Source organism: Sinocyclocheilus grahami, unplaced genomic scaffold (assembly GCF_001515645.1).
Source record: "Sinocyclocheilus grahami isolate Dianchi unplaced genomic scaffold, SAMN03320097.WGS_v1.1 scaffold253.1, whole genome shotgun sequence".
NCBI classification, from domain to species: domain Eukaryota; kingdom Metazoa; phylum Chordata; class Actinopteri; order Cypriniformes; family Cyprinidae; genus Sinocyclocheilus; species Sinocyclocheilus grahami.
This window is the reverse complement of record NW_015505432.1, coordinates 43436-62301: the sequence shown is the minus strand read 5'-3', so window position 1 is coordinate 62301 and position 18866 is coordinate 43436. Positions and strand designations below refer to the sequence as shown.

General features: G+C 36.2%; 2 protein-coding genes across 2 annotated transcripts; both read right to left on the bottom strand.

The window, feature by feature from the left end:
- Positions 1 to 4236: 4236 nt before the first annotated feature.
- On the bottom strand, positions 4237 to 7601 carry LOC107598658 (probable G-protein coupled receptor 171). Its single transcript, XM_016290049.1, has 2 exons — positions 7472 to 7601; positions 4237 to 5740 (listed from the first exon to the last, which is right to left on the bottom strand). The coding sequence occupies exon 2, from the start codon at positions 5478 to 5480 to the stop codon at positions 4530 to 4532; it is 951 nt and encodes a 316-aa protein (XP_016145535.1). The 5' UTR covers positions 5481 to 5740; positions 7472 to 7601; the 3' UTR covers positions 4237 to 4529.
- Positions 7602 to 11451: 3850 nt separating this feature from the next.
- On the bottom strand, positions 11452 to 17586 carry LOC107598657 (P2Y purinoceptor 14-like). The gene is made up of 3 exons (XM_016290048.1): positions 17526 to 17586; positions 14508 to 14941; positions 11452 to 12249 (listed from the first exon to the last, which is right to left on the bottom strand). The coding sequence occupies exons 2-3, from the start codon at positions 14939 to 14941 to the stop codon at positions 11553 to 11555; spliced, it is 1131 nt and encodes a 376-aa protein (XP_016145534.1). The 5' UTR covers positions 17526 to 17586; the 3' UTR covers positions 11452 to 11552.
- Between the last annotated feature and the right edge of the window lie 1280 nt (positions 17587 to 18866).

Sequence of the window (18866 nt, the reverse complement as noted above, 5' to 3'; positions counted from 1 at the left end):
TGACAGCCTTGGATTACTCACAGTAAAAATGAAAAGACACTTGAAAAAAGCATTTAGGGTTCTCCAGATATGCTTTTGTTTAAACGAGAAACATATTTAAAGGTATTTGTTTGTTTGTTTGTTTGTTTTAAACAAGATTTCACAGAAAACCAAATAGACTTCCACTCATAGCATAGGTTGTTCCAGTACTGGCTGCTGTTTGGTCAGTACGGTGTTCCAGCCAAGCCTAAATTCATGATACAGTAACAGATGTGTGTTGAGTCTAACAACAACTTTCCATTATCTGCAAGCGATCCTGCTTTATTTTTTTGACTTTTGACTTTGACAGGTCAAATCAGTAGCCCCTCACTGCAGAAAAAAGATCCAGGGGGCGGGGTTGGATCCATATCTAGGGGGTGGAGAGGGGTGGGTTTAGGGATCAGGGGGTGGAGACGGGTAGGTTTAGGTATATGTAAGGTGGAGGAGTTGGATCTGGATCCAACCTCGCCCCCTGGATCTTGTGTTCTGCAGTGAGGACCATCTCGGTCAAATGGCCTATTAGAGTGCCATCAGTACACACACAACAGAGGGAACTGACACTAGAGATGGAGTGGAAATCTGGCCAGTTCCACCAAGCGCATTCATTTCCATCACTTTATTTATTTATCATGTAATTCTTTCTTTTTTTTTCAGGACAGCTGAGATCACTTTCTCACTACTAACAGAGAGTTATTAACAGTTGCTGAGGCTCGTTTTTACTGTGCTTTGGTTAAAGACCCTGTCTGAATAAATGTATGTGTGAAATATTTATCACATACTACCTTCATGATCTGGAGTTTCTATCAAGATTCAAGAATTCAAGCTGCTATTGACCTGGTAAAAGCTTATATATTACATAATATTACAAATTATTATTTTTATTTGTGAAATTAGTATTGTATTGATTAATATTATTATTATTATCATTATTGTTATTTAATTTCATTTTTTAATGAATGATTTGGATTGGATACATTGAAACAATTTACATTCAATCAATTTTCGCTCAGAAATTGCCAGTGAATTTCTCAAATAATTTCAGAGAAACAGCAAGTATCATGTTGAATTAAACATTGCATTTTGAAGTCGGAAGACTGAAATGGTATTTGCTTGTAAAACATAATTCAAAAATCTTCGTTTTATTTGCATCTTTGATTCTACTACAGAAAAGAATACTTTTTTTCAGTATTTTGAATAAATGCTGCTCTTTTGAACTTTCTATTCATATCTTTGATTTGTTTTATTAACATCTTTGAAAAATCATTTTTACAGTGTAGTTAAAGGTCCCCTGTAATGCTTAGAAACACGCAGGGTTACTCTATGTGTTGACGTCATTTGAACTGAAACAGGAAGACAGGGCGGGACATATCAAGCAGCCCCGCCCCTTTTTAGAATAGCCAATAGCGTTCGTTTATATCACAGCTTGGGCTAGAGCCGTTCAGAGCCGTTGAGCTCCGTAAAGCCGCATTTGACAGCCACAATCTCATCCATATTGCTATAAAATATAGCATTCTGAGTAGAATTCAACACATCAGCGTCTATTTTATAGTGTAGGGGGCGGGGCTTCGGATTCTAGAGAGCATTTGATTGGACAGAAAGTTTGATGAGAAGCTGAAGTACGATGTGACGTCAAAAAAAATCGTTAAGCCGTTTTGGCGGAAGTGACGAACTGTAAGCTTTGAATGCTTATATCTTCTAAATGCAAATTTTGTCACTGTTTTGGAGCACACTGCCTTATAGATAACCTTAAGACGAACATATTGATACTAACACCCAAAAAACTTTCATTTTGATTTCATGGGGACTTTAAGGAAATTTGGCATACAGTATACATATGTTAATTTTTTTTACTGTTTACAAAGTATCCCAAAATGGGATACTTTATGAAGTTGGTTTCAAGAATATCCTAAGTGAGAATCATTTGAGTTTTGATTGGTTTGATAATAGTTTGATGAGTTCAATAATAGTAGTAATAAAGTATACACTCTAAAAATATATATGTTTTAATTAATATAATAAAGTATAATTAATAGAATAAAGTACATGGGACAAAGTCAATATAATGTTACTTTTTTCTGTAATTATATCTAAAATTTACTGCAAATTTCTGAGTAAACAAAGTTTAGTGATTAGTGATCATTGTAGGTACATCAGGTGCGACTGTGTCCAAACGTCTCTGCTTGTGTGTGTGTGTGTGTGTGTGTGTGTATCTGAGCTAAAGTTGCAAAGACTAAAGTCTCAAATCCAAAGAGATGTTCTTTATAAAAGTTAAGAGTCAAATGTCCAAGCGTCCAAATACATTTAGAGGCGCTGTATGTGCACATGTACGTGCAACAGTATGACCATTTTCTTACATTGCATTGCGGTGTGGTTTAAATAATAAAACCCTGAAGTATTATTTATATCTCTGGTGTGTTTTACTTGTACTGTCCATATTCTTATATTTCTATTTGACCCCAAAAATGAAAATGCCGTCATTTTTTGTTTATTCACCCTCAACTTGTTCTAAACCTGTATTTTTATTTTTATTTTATTTATTTACTTTTTTGTTTGTTTGTTTGTTTAGTTAGTTAGTTTTGGTGTGTGGAACATAGAAGATATTTTGAAGAATGTTGGTAACATACAGTACATGCCTGGTAGCCATTGACTTCCATAATAAAAACTGTCCATATTCTTATATTTCTATTTGACCCCAAAAATGAAAATGCCGTCATTTTTTGTTTATTCACCCTCAACTTGTTCTAAACCTGTATTTTTATTTTATTTATTTACTTTTTTGTTTGTTTGTTTGTTTAGTTAGTTAGTTTTGGTGTGTGGAACATAGAAGATATTTTGAAGAATGTTGGTAACATACAGTATATGCCTGGTAGCCATTGACTTCCATAATAAAAAAATATATATATACACTCTAAAAAATGCTGGGTAGTTTCAACCCAACTGTCGGGTTAAAATCGCGGCAGCCACGACCAGAACACAACCAAAGCAAAGCACGCCAGAAACAGAGAATATAATTGTCTTTTGACGGATAGGCATGATGTTTGGCGACGAGTACAGCCACAACCATCAATGGATATCCACTCGATTACGCGCAACGGCGACATTCCTGTATTCCAACACGGAAAAGGACATTGTGCTGCTGTCGATGTCCCCTCATGAATGCTATAAAACGATCTCAAAAGCTAGATAGCACACCCCAATGTCTTCTCTGGATAGAGTTACGCCAAGCGCATTCACCGACCTCCGTCTCCAAGCAACCGGGTTGACTGTCGCGCACCAGTGATCAGGCAAGATGTGACCTTACATCGGATTGGTTATTAGAGCAACATCTCTGGCTGCATTTAATAAAGCCACAAGTGAACTTTAAATACAGAGTTTATTATGTGTGATGTGATGGAGGATTTATGGCTAGCTAAATATATGAATATGAATGGATATCCCAGGCCACAGCTCAGCCTACACAAGGCTTTTCTGACACACAGTCATGTCATCAGAGACATGACTCACACCTTTCTTTCAGTCATTTCTGGGAAAAAATACCTAACACTGCAACTAAAAAGGTCATTAATCAAAAAGAGATAAGGAAGACCCAAGAGAGAGAAATGATGTATTACATTTATTACAATTTAAATGCATTTAAAATGTTATTTATTTAAAATAAAGTAATTCAATAAATACAAAAAAGCTCTTTATAATCAACCCTTAGTTACAAGTTGAGAAACACACTTGTTATTTGGGATATGGAATACAAATTATAAAAAAATTATCTCCCATTGAATGTTCAGTAAATAACACAATTCATGCTTGATGTGCGGTTGTCCTTGGGGTGATGGAGTCCAGGCTCTTGGTTATGACAAACACCTTTGAGCATCGTTGTAAAGTCCATCTTCTGTAGATTTAGTCATATGTGACCCTGGAGCCATTGTATGGGTCAAAATTATCAATCTTTCTTTTATGCCAAAAATCATTAGGATATTAAGTAAAGATCATGTTCCATGAAGATATTTTGTAAATTTCCTACTGTAAATATATAAAAGCTTACTTCTTGATTAGTAATATGCATTGCTAAGAAGTTCATTTGGACAACTTTAAAGATGATTTTCTCAATATTTAGATTTTTTTTGCACCCTCAGATTCCAGATTTCCAAATAGTTGTATCTCGGCCAAATATTGTCCTAACAAACCATACATCAATGGAAAGCTCATTTATTCAGCTTTCAGAAAAATGGACCCTTATGACTGGTTTTGTGGTCAAGGGTCACATATTAGAAGGATTATGTTTACATATGTACATATTTTGCTCCAAAATGTTTATGAACTAGAATTTCAGCTGACATTTTGGGCCATTTTTGGCAAAAGATCCTTCTCCACAGATTTCAGTCTTCTGCTTTGTTGAATTTATTGCTTTTCCTACATTACCGATCCCCAGTTTCTCTCTTTCTTGACCCTACATTGACATTCAGCAAATGACTTTGCACTGGTACTTGGTCCATAACTCTCCTCCAAGTGAATTTTCACTCTGTGTCTGCGGTTGGAACGCTGCCTCTCTTTGAGAAGGCCTTCGTGATCTGATTCCTGAATGCACGGCAGATGACAAAGTACAGCACTGGGTCAAAGCACAGGTGCAAGATGGCAAGAAGCAGAGTCGACTCTTTAGCCAGGAAGAGACTCTTCCTTAATGTGCATTCGGTGATGACCTTTATCTGAGTAAAAGTGTACGGCATACGCACAATGTGGTATGGCACGAAGCACACCACATATGCCAAGGTCACCAATGCGATGTTTATGAAGGCATGTTGGGCACTAGCCTGTTCCTCGGGGTCAGATTCACGCCGACCCCAGAGCCGCTTCAGCACCAGGCCATTGGACAACAGCACCGCTACCGAGGAGTTGAAGAAGATGGCCATACCCAGAAACACAGACAAAGCGTGCCAGTGCTTGCCCAAATCATCTTTTAAATCCGAACATGTTAGCCCAACTTTGTCTTCAATGTTTTCTTTGATAGGAATGGCCATGTTGGGCACGTTGATGAAGAGCACGAGAAACCAGACCACCGAAGACATCAACACCGCAAAGCCCGCTTCCTGCAGTCGCAGCAGTTTGGAGCTGCGGGTGATCTGGAGGTAACGCTGCACACTAACGAAAGCTAGAAAGATGATAGACGCGTACATGTTGATGTAGATGAGCGGCGCACTCACTTGGCAGTGAAAGATGATCAAACTCTTAGAATCGTTGCCCAGATCTTTGGCAATCTTGACAGGTAACGCCAACATGAGGAGGAAGTCGGACGTCAGAAGATTGATGAGGTAAACATTAATGCACTTTTTAGCACTTCGGCTGGTTATGAAAGCCCACAGCGCCACCAGGCTGGCAGTCATTCCAATCAGGAAGATGAGGATGTAGACTGTGGCGAAGGGCACCATGTTGTCGTTGACCACACAGACACTGGCATTTGTACTCCCCATTTTTTTGGATCTGGACTGTGTAAACTTTAAACTAGGCCTAAACAAGTCAAACCAAGACTATCGAATAAGTACGTTTTAGTTCTCCTTTAAGGCCTTGTCAGACCACGGAGAATAATCGAAGCTGATCTGAACACAGTTCTGCCTTTCGCTTCACCGGAAAGTAAAAGGCATCAGAGGAGGAAGTGGTAAATCCCCTGTTTGCTTGCTCAAGGATATGATGTCACGTATCAGCATCAAACAGAAAATGGTATGTCGCAATCCTGGAAAGAGACAGAAAGGAAAAAGAAATCAATTATATTAAATCAAAATATTTTCGCAGAATGCTCACAGCATGTTTAGTTTAGTCCTTTAATATTAATGTCCTCGTAATAGATAAGTTGGTAACACTTTATAATAAGGTTCTGTTTATTAACATTAATTAATTACATTAGTATTTACGCACAGAATAGTAATTAAAAATGACACAGAACTAAAAAAAAAAATCTAAAGCATTTTTTAAACATTATTAAATGAGAAGTTATAAATATATATCTGTTCATATTATTTAATGGACTTGAGCTAACATGAACTGAGAATGAGAGTTGTATTTTCATTAAATAAACTTTAATGAATAACTAAGGTGAATAAATGAATACAGTGATTATAATATTAAAATGAAATTAATGAATACATACTGTAGGCATAACTAATGTACTCCTAATTGATAACTAATGTTAGTTAATGCATTAACTAATGGCATCTTACTGTAAAGTGCTACCAATAAATTTATTCCACCTGGCAGTCAACTTGCTTTCTAGTAAACCATCTTGTGCTCAATGTTCATAAAAGCAGTGTTTACATTTATATATTTTTTGCTTCATTTGAACAAACAAGCAAGCAAACAAACAAACAAATCAATCAATAAATAATCTGTAACTGTGTATTCACATACGAAATCTTACAAATATTCAAAGTTACAAGCAGGCGTGTTAAAGTACGTTAACTTTTCTAGTTCAAGTGAAGCTGCTGCAGAAAATGTTAAATTAATGTCAAATTAATCAGCAATATCAAATAAAAAGGTAGCACATGAAATCATGCTCCCGTCACATTCCACGGTAATAATACAGACAGTCAGAGTTTTTAAAGTGTATATATATTTTTTTATATTTTAGCAGGGTTTTGTGATAACAAATCATAAATTTTATGCTTTTCATTTGATATAAATATGACAGCTATCAGCTATAATTTAAATACATTTTTATTTGCATTTTTCAACATCTGGTTCACTAATAAAGAGACCCCTCAAGAGCTCACAATGTATCCCCTGAATACCAAAATCAAATCAAATAGCTTAGTTTGTCTTCTTCCTCAAGTCACTGACTGCAATCATTTCAGAACATAAACAAAAATGAAAAACATAACTCCGTATTTTTCTCAACGTAACCCACAGCTGCAATACAATCTGTTTGGATTTTGTGGACTCCAAGCAGACCAGAACGAATAAATTATTCAAGGTCTTTTCCTCACAACTCATCGTTTAAATTCGAATTTACAAAGATTATGTATTGCTTTGACAAAAAAACAGGTCTTTGTTAGCATATTCTACAAATGGTGATGAGAAAAACCTTGAATATGCTCTTTAGGGAAGTGGGTCAGATTGTGGTCATTTAATGAGCTGAAAAAGGAAACTTGTCGATATTCTTGGACAATAAACTAGAAGCGGAACTTGGAATGATGTGTTTTTTAAATGTTTTTTTTTTTTAACTGTTCTATTTTACTTAAAAAATAATAATAATTCTGTTATCCTTCATTGCCCCATTAATATAATGCGCATTATTTGTAATTTCCCAATACCCGTCTCTCTAGGATGTACATATCATAATCATCATTTTGATTACACATGAGGACATCAAAAATCAGTCCTCAAATTAACATTTCAGACAAATTATCAGATGCATAAAATCTCAGGAAGAAATGGTGCTTCATATCAGAATTCGATTTTGATAACTTACCGCATGTCCAGGCTTCTCCAGCAGACATGAGACGCTGGAGTAATGCGATTCTGCTCTCTAGCTGTATATTTGTCTTGTTGAACGATCCAAACAGCTACTGAGATACTTGTTCGGAGAGTTTCTTCACTGCCTCAACTACATTACAAATCCAGTTTCCGTTTCGCTTGGTTTCAATTATACCAGCCAATGGAGGAAAGCATTTACCACACCTACAATGTTGTGCAATGACGTAGCGGAAACGTGAACTTTCCAGATTCTGTATCTGTAGACGACCACAAACCACTAGTCTTTGGCTCTCGTTTGCATGCACTCTCTGTGCTGTAAGTTCCTGGTTTGAAAGACAAAAGGTGGGTTTTGACTTTCCATTCGATGTGTTGGACATAAAAGTTGCACTGCTCGTGTCATTTAACATCAAATTGAGTGTCTGTAGCCTAGTAACAAAGTCATTAAAAAACACAAACAAAACAATGCATACCCACCAGACAGAGAATCCCGTAATAGATGTTTTTTTCAGATGCAATATTACCAGTTTGGCCTCCAACCAGATATACTGTCAACAACATGTAATGCTACCATTAAGGTATTTCTAATCGGTTCGCTTCAGGTTTACCGTTTTAAGAGAAAATATCTCCAAAATACAGTACTTCCAGTAAAAGGGCAAGACATTTAAATAGGAGAGAAGTCATTTCAAAGTGTTTTTCCACTGTAATTAACCAGTGTTTTTGACAAATTACCAGCAAGGCTTCATAGTTCACGGAATTAATGCACAGTTCCTTTTCTCAGAATAAAACAGCAATAAAGCATTAAAGTAGACAACAATAAAACATATGTTTAAGCTAAAAAGGCAACTTTAATATTTTATTATTATGCCATTTTTTTTTTGCTATAGCAAGCTACATACATGTCCAAAATAAATGTCACATCTTTCTTTCTTTTTTTTTCTTCTCTCTCTCTTTCTCTCTCTCTCTGTCTCTTTAAAGAAATCGTATGCTTACAAAGGTTGCAATCATTTGATCAGTAAGTAGCAATATACAATTACAGTAATATTAAGATGTATATATATATAAAAATGAGGGGCCGTACAAGCCATAATTCATTCTGGCACTCTCACACACATACATTCTCCTTTCACATACATGCATTTCTACTCTCTCTCTTACACACATACATTCTACTTACACATTCATACATTTCTGCTTTCACACACGTACATTCTCCTTTTACATACATACATTTCTACCTTTTTTTGGTATCCATTACTTCCTGTTTAAGCAGGAAGTCACTCTCAGACCAGGATATACATGTGCAAGACTTGCTCAGCTCTTCCTCACAATTTTACAATGATGCTATTCAAAGTCATCCTGTTTTCATTTCAAGTACATATTTTAAGTTTTTAATTTTAAAATATAATTATGTAACCTACGTACTACGTTCAAAGATAAAAAACTAAAATGAACCATGCTTTTTCAGGTCTTTCAGGCAGGTCTAACTCTATTCCCGCTAAGGATGCACTGATCAGGATTTTTCATGACCGATTCTTTATTTTTTATTTTACAATTAAATGAGCCGATTCCCATACTCGTTGCCAATTTATTTAGTTTTTATCACTTATATTTATTTATTTTTACATTTATTAAATGTTTATTTTGCTCTGTTACTGGCCAAACTAACCTTGAACAAACAAACAAACAAACAAAAATATATGCAACATGAAGCAACTGCACGAAACAAAAACATCAGACGGGCTGAATTAATATTTTATTACTTTTTATTATTATTAGTGTTTTATTACCTTAATTATATGTAGCCCGTGTCTGCACTATGACTGTAGGCTGCACTGGAAGCTCCTGACACCAAAACGAATTCCTTGTGTGTGTAAACACACTTGGCAATAAAGCTCTTTCTGATTCTGATGAAAATGCAAATTCAATCTCTGAAACCAGGTGTCGCTTATAGAGCAGGGTTTCCCGGGTTATTGCTGCACGCAGCGCTGCGCTTATTAACACTCCTTTAATATGTATTTAACTAAGGTAAGAGGAAAAAGAAAATGCCAACGAAACTTTTCTGAAGACAGTCAGTTCTCCTCAGAAATACATCCATATTAACCCCCACCCTAATTCCATAATTATGGTTTTCTTTCAGTGTTTCGAGCATCGCAAACAATGAATTTGTTCTGTCTGGCAGGGGCAGGGGAAGATGTTTTAGGTTGGGGGGTGCTATACGCGCAGAGGCTATCTACACTTAGTGCAAATAGCAATAGATTATATTTAGCCTATAGCCTACTATGTTAATATAGCAGGGTATTCTGCTAATTATTTATTGCAAATAGTGGCAATTATCTGCACCTCAGCATTGTAATACATTATAAAACACTATGCAATAATAACTTATTGAGTGTGAATTTAAATTTTAATTCAAATTGTTAAATGGATGCCACTATTGGGACAAAAGCCCTCCCTTCTGATGTTATTTGATATTTGAAAAGGGAGATTCAAATGGAATATGACACAAACTTTACCATCTGCGCTACTGAATCTGACGATTAATGACCCTCTTTTATATTGATGACTAGCCCAATCACACGTTGGTGGGTGGAATTACTGTAAACCTTTGCCAATAAGGCGGGCTATTTGCACTTAGTGTAAATAGACACTCCGATATTTCTTTTATTTTATTCCCAACAGTTAAAATTGCACACAGAAAAAACAGGGGGTGCTGCTGCAGCACCCAGCACACTCACTTCCCGCACCTATGCTGTCTGTCTGGTACAGTATTTTCTCTGCTTGCACGACTATTCTCTCCTCTTTGTATCCGTCTTCAGTGCATCTGTCTTACAGATAATATATCATGATGATATATGATGAAAGCGCGCTGTTTTTAAGCTGGTCGTTTTTGATTACTGTCAGTTTAAATGCCGACGTTGCCAGATACTGAAAACCAACAAAACACTCTAAAAATAAATAAACCGCAATGAGTCCAAATCTTGAATTATGGAAATAATATAAAGAGATCACTGTCCCTAACTTGCAATCTCCCACTTTATTCACTTCCTAAATTAAGTGAAAAAAAATTAAAAATACATAGACGCTTATAATACGTGTATCTGGCAACATGACTGAGGCTGAGCCGCGTCCTCAATCACAATTCCCTCAAGGGACGAGGCCATGTAACCTTTTCACGATGATAATAGTTTTTTTGTTTGTTTTTTTTAAACCCACATAACTTGCTGAAATACTTCTGCCTCATCTACGTCAGCCATGCTGATCAGGATCAGGACCTGTCCCGTTGACCTTGATCGCGCCTGACCTGCCTTCCGTTTCCACTATACTCTCTCTCACACATACATACATTCTTCTCTTACATACACATATTTTCTTCAGACATACATACATTCTCTCTCTCTCTCTCTCTCTCTATATATATATATATATATGTACACACACACACACACACACACACACACGCACACATTAACACTTTAACACACACACATTACACACATAAGTTTGTTGACTAGAAAGTTCAAATGAACAGCATTTATTTGAAACAGAAATATTCTGTAACATTATAAATGTTTTTACTGTGACCTTTGATCAATTTAATGCATCTTTGCTGATTAAAAGTACATTTCTTTCAAAAAAAACTTGTTCATTGACTTCAAACTTTTTAACAGTATATACACACAGTATTAAGAATATAGACGGATTCTGTGCTTGCCTATAGGCAGACAATTAACAATATTTTCTCTGTTTTGTTTATTTATATATTAATAATATTGCACTATAACTTATGAAAGCATATCCACAATTCCAGTTTCTGGTTTGGTGGTCAGGCAGAACAGGCCATGAAATATCAGTTTGATACTTCAAAATGAATTTCTTTCAACAAATTCACTGTTAGATCATCTGCATGCTGTAATCAAGTGATAACGAATCTGAAAATAAAATGTTGCATGAGAAAAAGGAATAAACCTAATTAATTAATGTATTACAGTGTTAGATTTAATGAGCCGTCATCTACATCGCACAGTTTGTTTCGTTGTTAGTAAGACAAATTGAAATCCCTCCAGGGAAGTTTTGTATTAAATGACACTTTCACGTCGTAACGTAGATATCTTTGTCTCAAGGTAACTCAACATGTTGCTCATTCTTCTTTGCTGGCCTTTATCGTCGCTGTCTCTCGGAGAATCTGACATCTTCCTGAGGCTTAGCTGAGCTCTGAAGGCTTTGCAGAAGATAAAGTATATAAGTGGATCCAGACAGGCATTGAGCACCGATAGCAGGACAGTCAGCTCCTTCAGGACGTAGAACGCCTGCGCCGTGCAGAGTTTCGTCTGAGGTTTGAAGAATGCATAAGGCAGCCTAACCAAATGGTATGGCACAAAGCACACACAAAAAACCACCACGAGCACCAGCATGTTGCGCTTCGATTTCCTGAATTTATGGCTTCTGGATGTGGTTTGTGTGGACAACTGAGCTTGTTTGATCTTTTGCAAAGTCCCCCAGTACAAAGCAATCAGAGACACCAGCACAAACATGAAGAGCGCCATAGACACACTGTGAGTGACTTTGTAGACCAGACTGAGCAGGGGACTGTGTAAGGCCTCGCAGCCACTTTTCTCAGGCTTGTGAACATTACCCCAAGAGGTCAGGAGGAAGAGGATCAAGTAAATGGAAGACATGGCTAACAGGGAAAGCCAAGTTCCTATGGAAATGTGTCGAGCGGTACGAACCGTCTGCAGAGCATGAGTCTCCAACGGCCGGACAATCTTCAGGTACCTGCGGTGAGAGTAAAAGATTCAAATAACGTCATAATACATAAACAAATACAAATTACTTATTCAAAAAGTAACAATCTTCTTTTTTTTGTGGGGGGCGGGGTGGGCATGCTTAAAATAATGGTCAGTTATTCCTCGATAATGACCATCGTCAATAGCAATGCTGTATAATGGCCGCACATCCAGGTATTTTAGGTCAGCGCTTTTCTCTTGTCTCTCTTATAACACCACAGACTCGCTCTCTCTTGTTTCGAATGAAGCTGCGGCAATCTTGCGCCTCATTTGCAGTCGTGACGCCAACACACGGAAGACTGATTCACCATGGGTTCTCTAGAGATTTTTCAATGGGTTTTTATCATGTTTTAACAGTAAATATGGTAAACAGACAATATTCAAACATTTTATAGTACAACATAAACTGCACACACTAAAAACCCAAATGTTCTTATGTACGTTCTTACTTGCGTTTTTTAAAAGTAAACACAACAGCTTCGAAATTTGCACTTTCAGTATGGGTGTGTGCAATTTACGTCGTAGTAGAGCAAAATGTTCAAATTTCATCAGTTTATATTTACCACAGACATCGTTTTACTCATGAATTGAAAACCCTCATTATAAAAACCTATAGGAAAACCTCAAAGGAACCCATGGCAAATTAGTCTTTTGTCACGACTGCTGCATTCTATTAATAGTAGTCCTGCGGTAATATTGTTGAAGTATTCCTCTTTTAGCTAGTATGATTGTATATACACAGTAAAACAGAGAACTGGATTGCTTGTGGTGTCCACTACGCCGCCATATTGCTATTCTCTAGTATTCTTCTTGCATTCATTCGAATTAATATTCCATTGAGGAAATCGTTCAATTTTAATGAAAAAACATCACCTAATGAGTCAACGTTATTTATTCGTAAGCACATAAATGGTAAATGGTTTAAAGTTGGAATTTCCCCTGCATGTTAAAAAGTTACGTTCATATTTATCACAGTAGCGAACATCAAATCGGCGGAAGGACGAGATCCCAGTTTGTGTTGTTGGTTTATGTTGTAAGTGTTGGTCTTATTTGTTGAGTGTTCCCATTGTTGTGTTTTGCATGTGGTTTCCCAGCAGTTTTCACTATTGTGAAAGATCCATCCACAAAATGTTATGAATATGAAATAAGATATTGATTAATCTTCTTGCTTAAATAGCGCTAAAATAAAAGCTCCATGTCCATGCCAAGAATAGTTTGACTATCTTAAAGTTAGGCAGTCAGCTTATTTCATATTCTAGCTTAGCATCATTTTAACAAATGAGATCATACATTTGAATATGAATATGTAAGGTCAAAAAAGCCCAAACAAATGGGATCACCAATCACCATTATGGTCACTTCAAAACAATTACAGTAGTAAACATCTAAATTTCTCACAGTGGCACAGTTAAAGAGAACTTTATAATGTGAATTGTGAAATGTGAACAGTAAAACAAGAGCAGTAAATTACTGTGATGTTTGCATTATTTGTAAGAAAATGACCAACATATATTGATTTCACAGTACATTTCTGACTACAGTAACATATTGTAAAATAATACTCTTTAATCCTGTAAATTCCTGGTATTTATTAGAAAAATTAGGATATAAATTAGGATATTTACTGTAATTTGACAGTTTTTTTTGGCAGCTGCTTCTTCCAGTCATTGGCTTTTTTTAACAATCTTTAACTGTTATTTTCATTCATGATAAACGTTTGGCACCCTGTGCTGCCATGCATTTGACAGGTTTTTGGTGTTTATTTTATTATTATTTTTTTTTACAGTGCACTGACTGCATACAGAATGTAAGACGTAGTTTTATTTTCAAGATGATGCATGGCAATTTAGTATATAGTGCAATATAGTAACATATTGGATATATTGTAATATTTATTGTATATTCGAATCAGCTTTTGCTACTAATACCAGATACGTTTATTTAATATTTCCTGATATTAATATTTTAATATTTGTTAAATGTTTTAATATTTAACATATCCCTAAAACTAATCCTGTGTGACTGATGCATGCAGATCAGGTGATTTCAGGTCAAGGTTTTGGCGGTCAGTCAAGAGGAAATCCCTCTGTCAGTAGGAAATGGCAATATGGCCACTCCTGATCACCCAATCGGGTTTATTTTGCGACAACAACCGGATTGATGTACATTACACATCCACAAAAATACTGCACACCCATTTCTTGTAAAGTATGTCAACTTAAGTATGTGCTTGCATGAGTTGCATACCTGTTTACAGCAATAAAGTCCATGAAGAGGATGCTTGCATACATGTTTATATAGAATGCTGTTGCTCCAAAGCTGCAGTAAATATCACGCATTATATCTGAACTGTTGGCATAGTTAGCAATGCGCAAAGGCAAACAAAGGCAAAGGAAGAAGTCAGCTGCGGCCAGGTTCTTCATGTAGACTGTTACGCTGGACTGGACACGCTGATTGGTGCAGAAATACACCCGCATTGTGACGCAGTTAAGCACCAGACTGACAAGAAACAGTAATGAATATGCAAATATGAAAACAGGGTGAGAGGGGATCTTTGAAAATTCACAAGAGGCATTTGTTTCTGCGCGAGTCGTGTTTGCTTCTGTTGTGTCATCCAGGGCAGTGGTGAAGGTGGTTAGTTGTGCTGCAGTTTGAAGAATTTGTGAAACTGCTGACTCCATCTATAAATGCACAAGAGAAACAGGTTAAAGTCACCATACGTTGTAGAGATTTATTTATCCTCAAAGCTCAGCAAGTGAAATATGGTGTAACTGCATTCATATAATATCTTGCTAATAGACAAGTTACCCTTCACACTTCAGTGCAATATTTTGAGAAGGTATATGTTTGAGGTATATATATACAGTATCTCACAGAAGTGAGTACAACCCTCACATTTTTGTAAATATTTTATTATAACTTTTCATGTGACAACACTGAAGAAATGACACTTTGCTACAATGTAAAGTAGTGAGTGTACAGCTTGTATAACAGTGCAAATTTGCTGTCCCCTCAAAATAACTCAACACTCAGCCATTAATGTCTAAACCGCTGGCCACAAAAGTGAGTACACCCTTAAGTGAAAGTGTCCAAATTGGACCCAATTAGCCATTTTCTCTCCCCGGTGCCATGTGACTCATTAGTGTATGGGGAGCAGGTGTGTTAAATTTGGTGTTATCGCTCTCACTCTCTCATACTGGTCACTGGAAGTTCAACATGGCACCTCATGGCAAAGAACTCTCTGAGGATCTGAAAAATCTCTCTCTCTCTCTCACACTGGTCATATATATATATATATATATATATATATATATATATATATATATAGGCAATGTTCTGGGAAGGTTAGTTTATGACTATAAAAATAAAACCTAAAAATAACCCTTAGAGAACAGTGGATGCATCCGAAATCGCATATTGTCTGGGCAGGTACTTCTTTTAAATAAGTTATTACTTGGTGACTGTTAAAAAAGTATGTTTTATATAGTACTTTATGAATGTAGTATGAATTGGAGCCGGGCGTACTTCATTTCTTACATTGTCATTGTCATTGTCAGTTGGGTCACTTCACACATCCTCTCTTGTGGCCTCATGGGATAGTAAAGTGTCCACTGGATGTACACTTCAAAATCTCATTGAAAGTAGTAGGTTATCTGGGAACTTTTCACCTAATGTTTTATGAATACTGTGAATTGGACATACTACCCTTTTCACATTCTGTTATGTACAGTAGTAGGGAAGTGTGCGATTTCAAATGCAGCCATTCTGTCTAGGTTCTTATTCGATTGTTGTGCAAAAACCTACCTGCAACATCTGACAACATTAGTTTATGGTTACAAGAATATAAGCAATTCCAAGAATGTTAGAATGGTTCTCAAAAAACAAAAAAGGAAGCATATTCTAAAAACTAAAAAGCTCTAGTCACACAGGATGTGTTCTTGTGTTTAAAGACGGAGCTGAATAGAACGTAACAGAATGAAACTGAACAAGAGACTCTCGAGATGCATTGGGCTTCTTTTATCTTGATCCTCTCTTATCACTGTGCAACAAAACAGCTAAAGACAGCTATCAGTCGGGATGTGCACACTGACCAACTGTTTTAAAAAGTAGCGCATGCAATAGATGGATCCTGTGCAAGCAACACCCGAGTTGACCTAAATACAGAATGAATCAGTTTGACAACCCAAAAACAGATGTTCTCAAATATATATTAAAAATAACAGCTCTTTACATCGGTTTGCTTCTCTCCTACTTTCTGTGCTCACATATTGTATTTTAATGCAGACACATTTTTTCATTTAAAATACTGTTTAATCTGACAAAATCACCACAATAATATGCTGTGATTTCAGTTAATGTATATTTTGCATGTAACATTATCACAGAAAGCAACAGAATGTCTATTTATCTTTCTTTTTTTTTCTTTTACTCAGCACACATCCTCATTCTGGGTGACAAACCATAAGAAAGATATTCCCATTTCAGTCAGGGATGATTAAGCCTAATCTGATCCCATCTGCCCGTCTATGTCAGCTGCTGCGCGGACTGTTAATGAGCAAAAATCGGAAAATATTTTGAGCGATGAAGCCAAGAAATGTAAAAATTCAAGATCTGAAATTTTTCAACCTAAAATGACTGAACAACACCACAGATGGTTATATCATTGTAGCATAACACATTGTTGCAAAATCAGATCTCCGTCGTTCTCTTGCAGTGCTGAGAGCTGCATAATGTGACATTTATCAAGTTCAATGGCTGATGGAAAGCATCTCTTTAATAAAGGTCAGGTCTGTTCACAGGGGCCACTTTAAGGTGCTCTTTTCTGTGACACAAATGTTACTGGCATCATACTGACAGTGTCACTGTGCCTATACTGACGCTATAACATTTTTATATATAATGCCAAACATTCAAAACAATTGTTCATTAGCAACTAAATGCATTTTCAAGTACATATCAAACAAAAAATGATATATTACTCAGTTCATTTGACATTAAGAACAAAATAACCACAAAATGCTCTACGAAGCACAAGCCGTTTCTTGGTAATTACACATATCACATTCAAACTTTAGGAAGTTCCTTAGCACTGAGAGGTAAAACATCAAAAATGTCCTGTCTTAAATAACAATTAGTGCATGATATAAACAAGATGCAAGTAACAAATTACAGACACTTCCCTCAAATGGACCCAACAATGTTTATAGTAGAACCTTAATTGCAATTAACAAATAAAAGCTAAAAGCTTAATCACATTTAACTTACTTGAAATCCTCACTTGTAGCCAAGCTGTCCACTGAGCTTTGATCAAGAGTTTGTCTTTTTCATTCACTTCCTTCTGTAACATGTAAAGAGGAAATTGGGTTTTGAATGTATCTCTCTGTGTGTCAGTGTATGTGACATAAGTCAAAGAATGAGAGAAAAATGCAAGCACAGGTGGCTGGGTGATTTTGTGGTGACACATGAAAGACATTGACGTCATAGATTAAATGAACGGTTGCAGGACAAAACTGTGGGCTGAAATAATTTTTTCAAGCACAGGTGGCTGGGTGATTTTGTGGTGACACATGAAAGACATTGACGTCATAGATTAAATGAACGGTTGCAGGACAAAACTGTGGGCTGGAATAATATTTTTTTTTTTTTGTCATTTGCAAGTCAAAGGTATTTGGTTCCCATTTTGTTTTCTCATACATGAAACAAAATGTAGGCTATGTGTGTTGTACTTAAAAAGTACTTTAAAAACCGAAATGGTTTGCTTTGGAGGGGATTGCTTTTTTGAGGTTTGTGTTATGCTGTTCTGAGTTTTATTTCCGAAAAAGTGAATAAATGATTCACTTTATGAGTGAATGCGCATGAATGAGCTCTGTTCCAACCATGCAAATAACTTGCTGTAGCTGTGGGTCATCCTGCATAATTAGTTAGTGTCAGTGTCTCAGCCTAACAAAGAACCTTTCACTGAGTAATGTTCAGTTAAATGGTAAGAACCTGCTAAGTTCCTGTCACTTCCAACCTGTTTGCAACCTGAGACTATTCACTTGTGAGACTAGTGTCAGTATAACGGCTGATGTACATATAGTCCTGCTGGTTTGCTCCAATCTAGTGGAGCCTCTTTAAAACTACATTCATTCAACATGCTGGAGTTACTTGTGACTAACATGAAATTAACCTAGGATTAAAGCATCCCCTTAAAATTGTGATTTTAAGGAGCCTCGACGTTAACTGTGTTCAAGATTTGCACCCACAAATTTTTTTTTGCAACTAAAAAATGTTTTACACATAAAGAAATGAAAATGAAAATCAACGTATTTGCTTTTACTGCAAACCAAAAGATTTATATTTTTAACACTCTGAAGTGGCAACCGTTAGTTAACAAATCCATGAATCCACACCAGAAGTTTTCAGTAAAAAAACACTGAGACATTGATGCTATCGGGACAAATAAAAACAGCCAGCTGGACATAAATACAACTTTTTTCTGAGGCTGCTTCTAAAATGGCATATTCTCTAAGTAGACACTTCCTTTAAATTACTGTGTAGTATGAATACAAACTGGACATGCTACTTTCCTAATGTTGTCATTATTATGTGACCTACCTATGACTT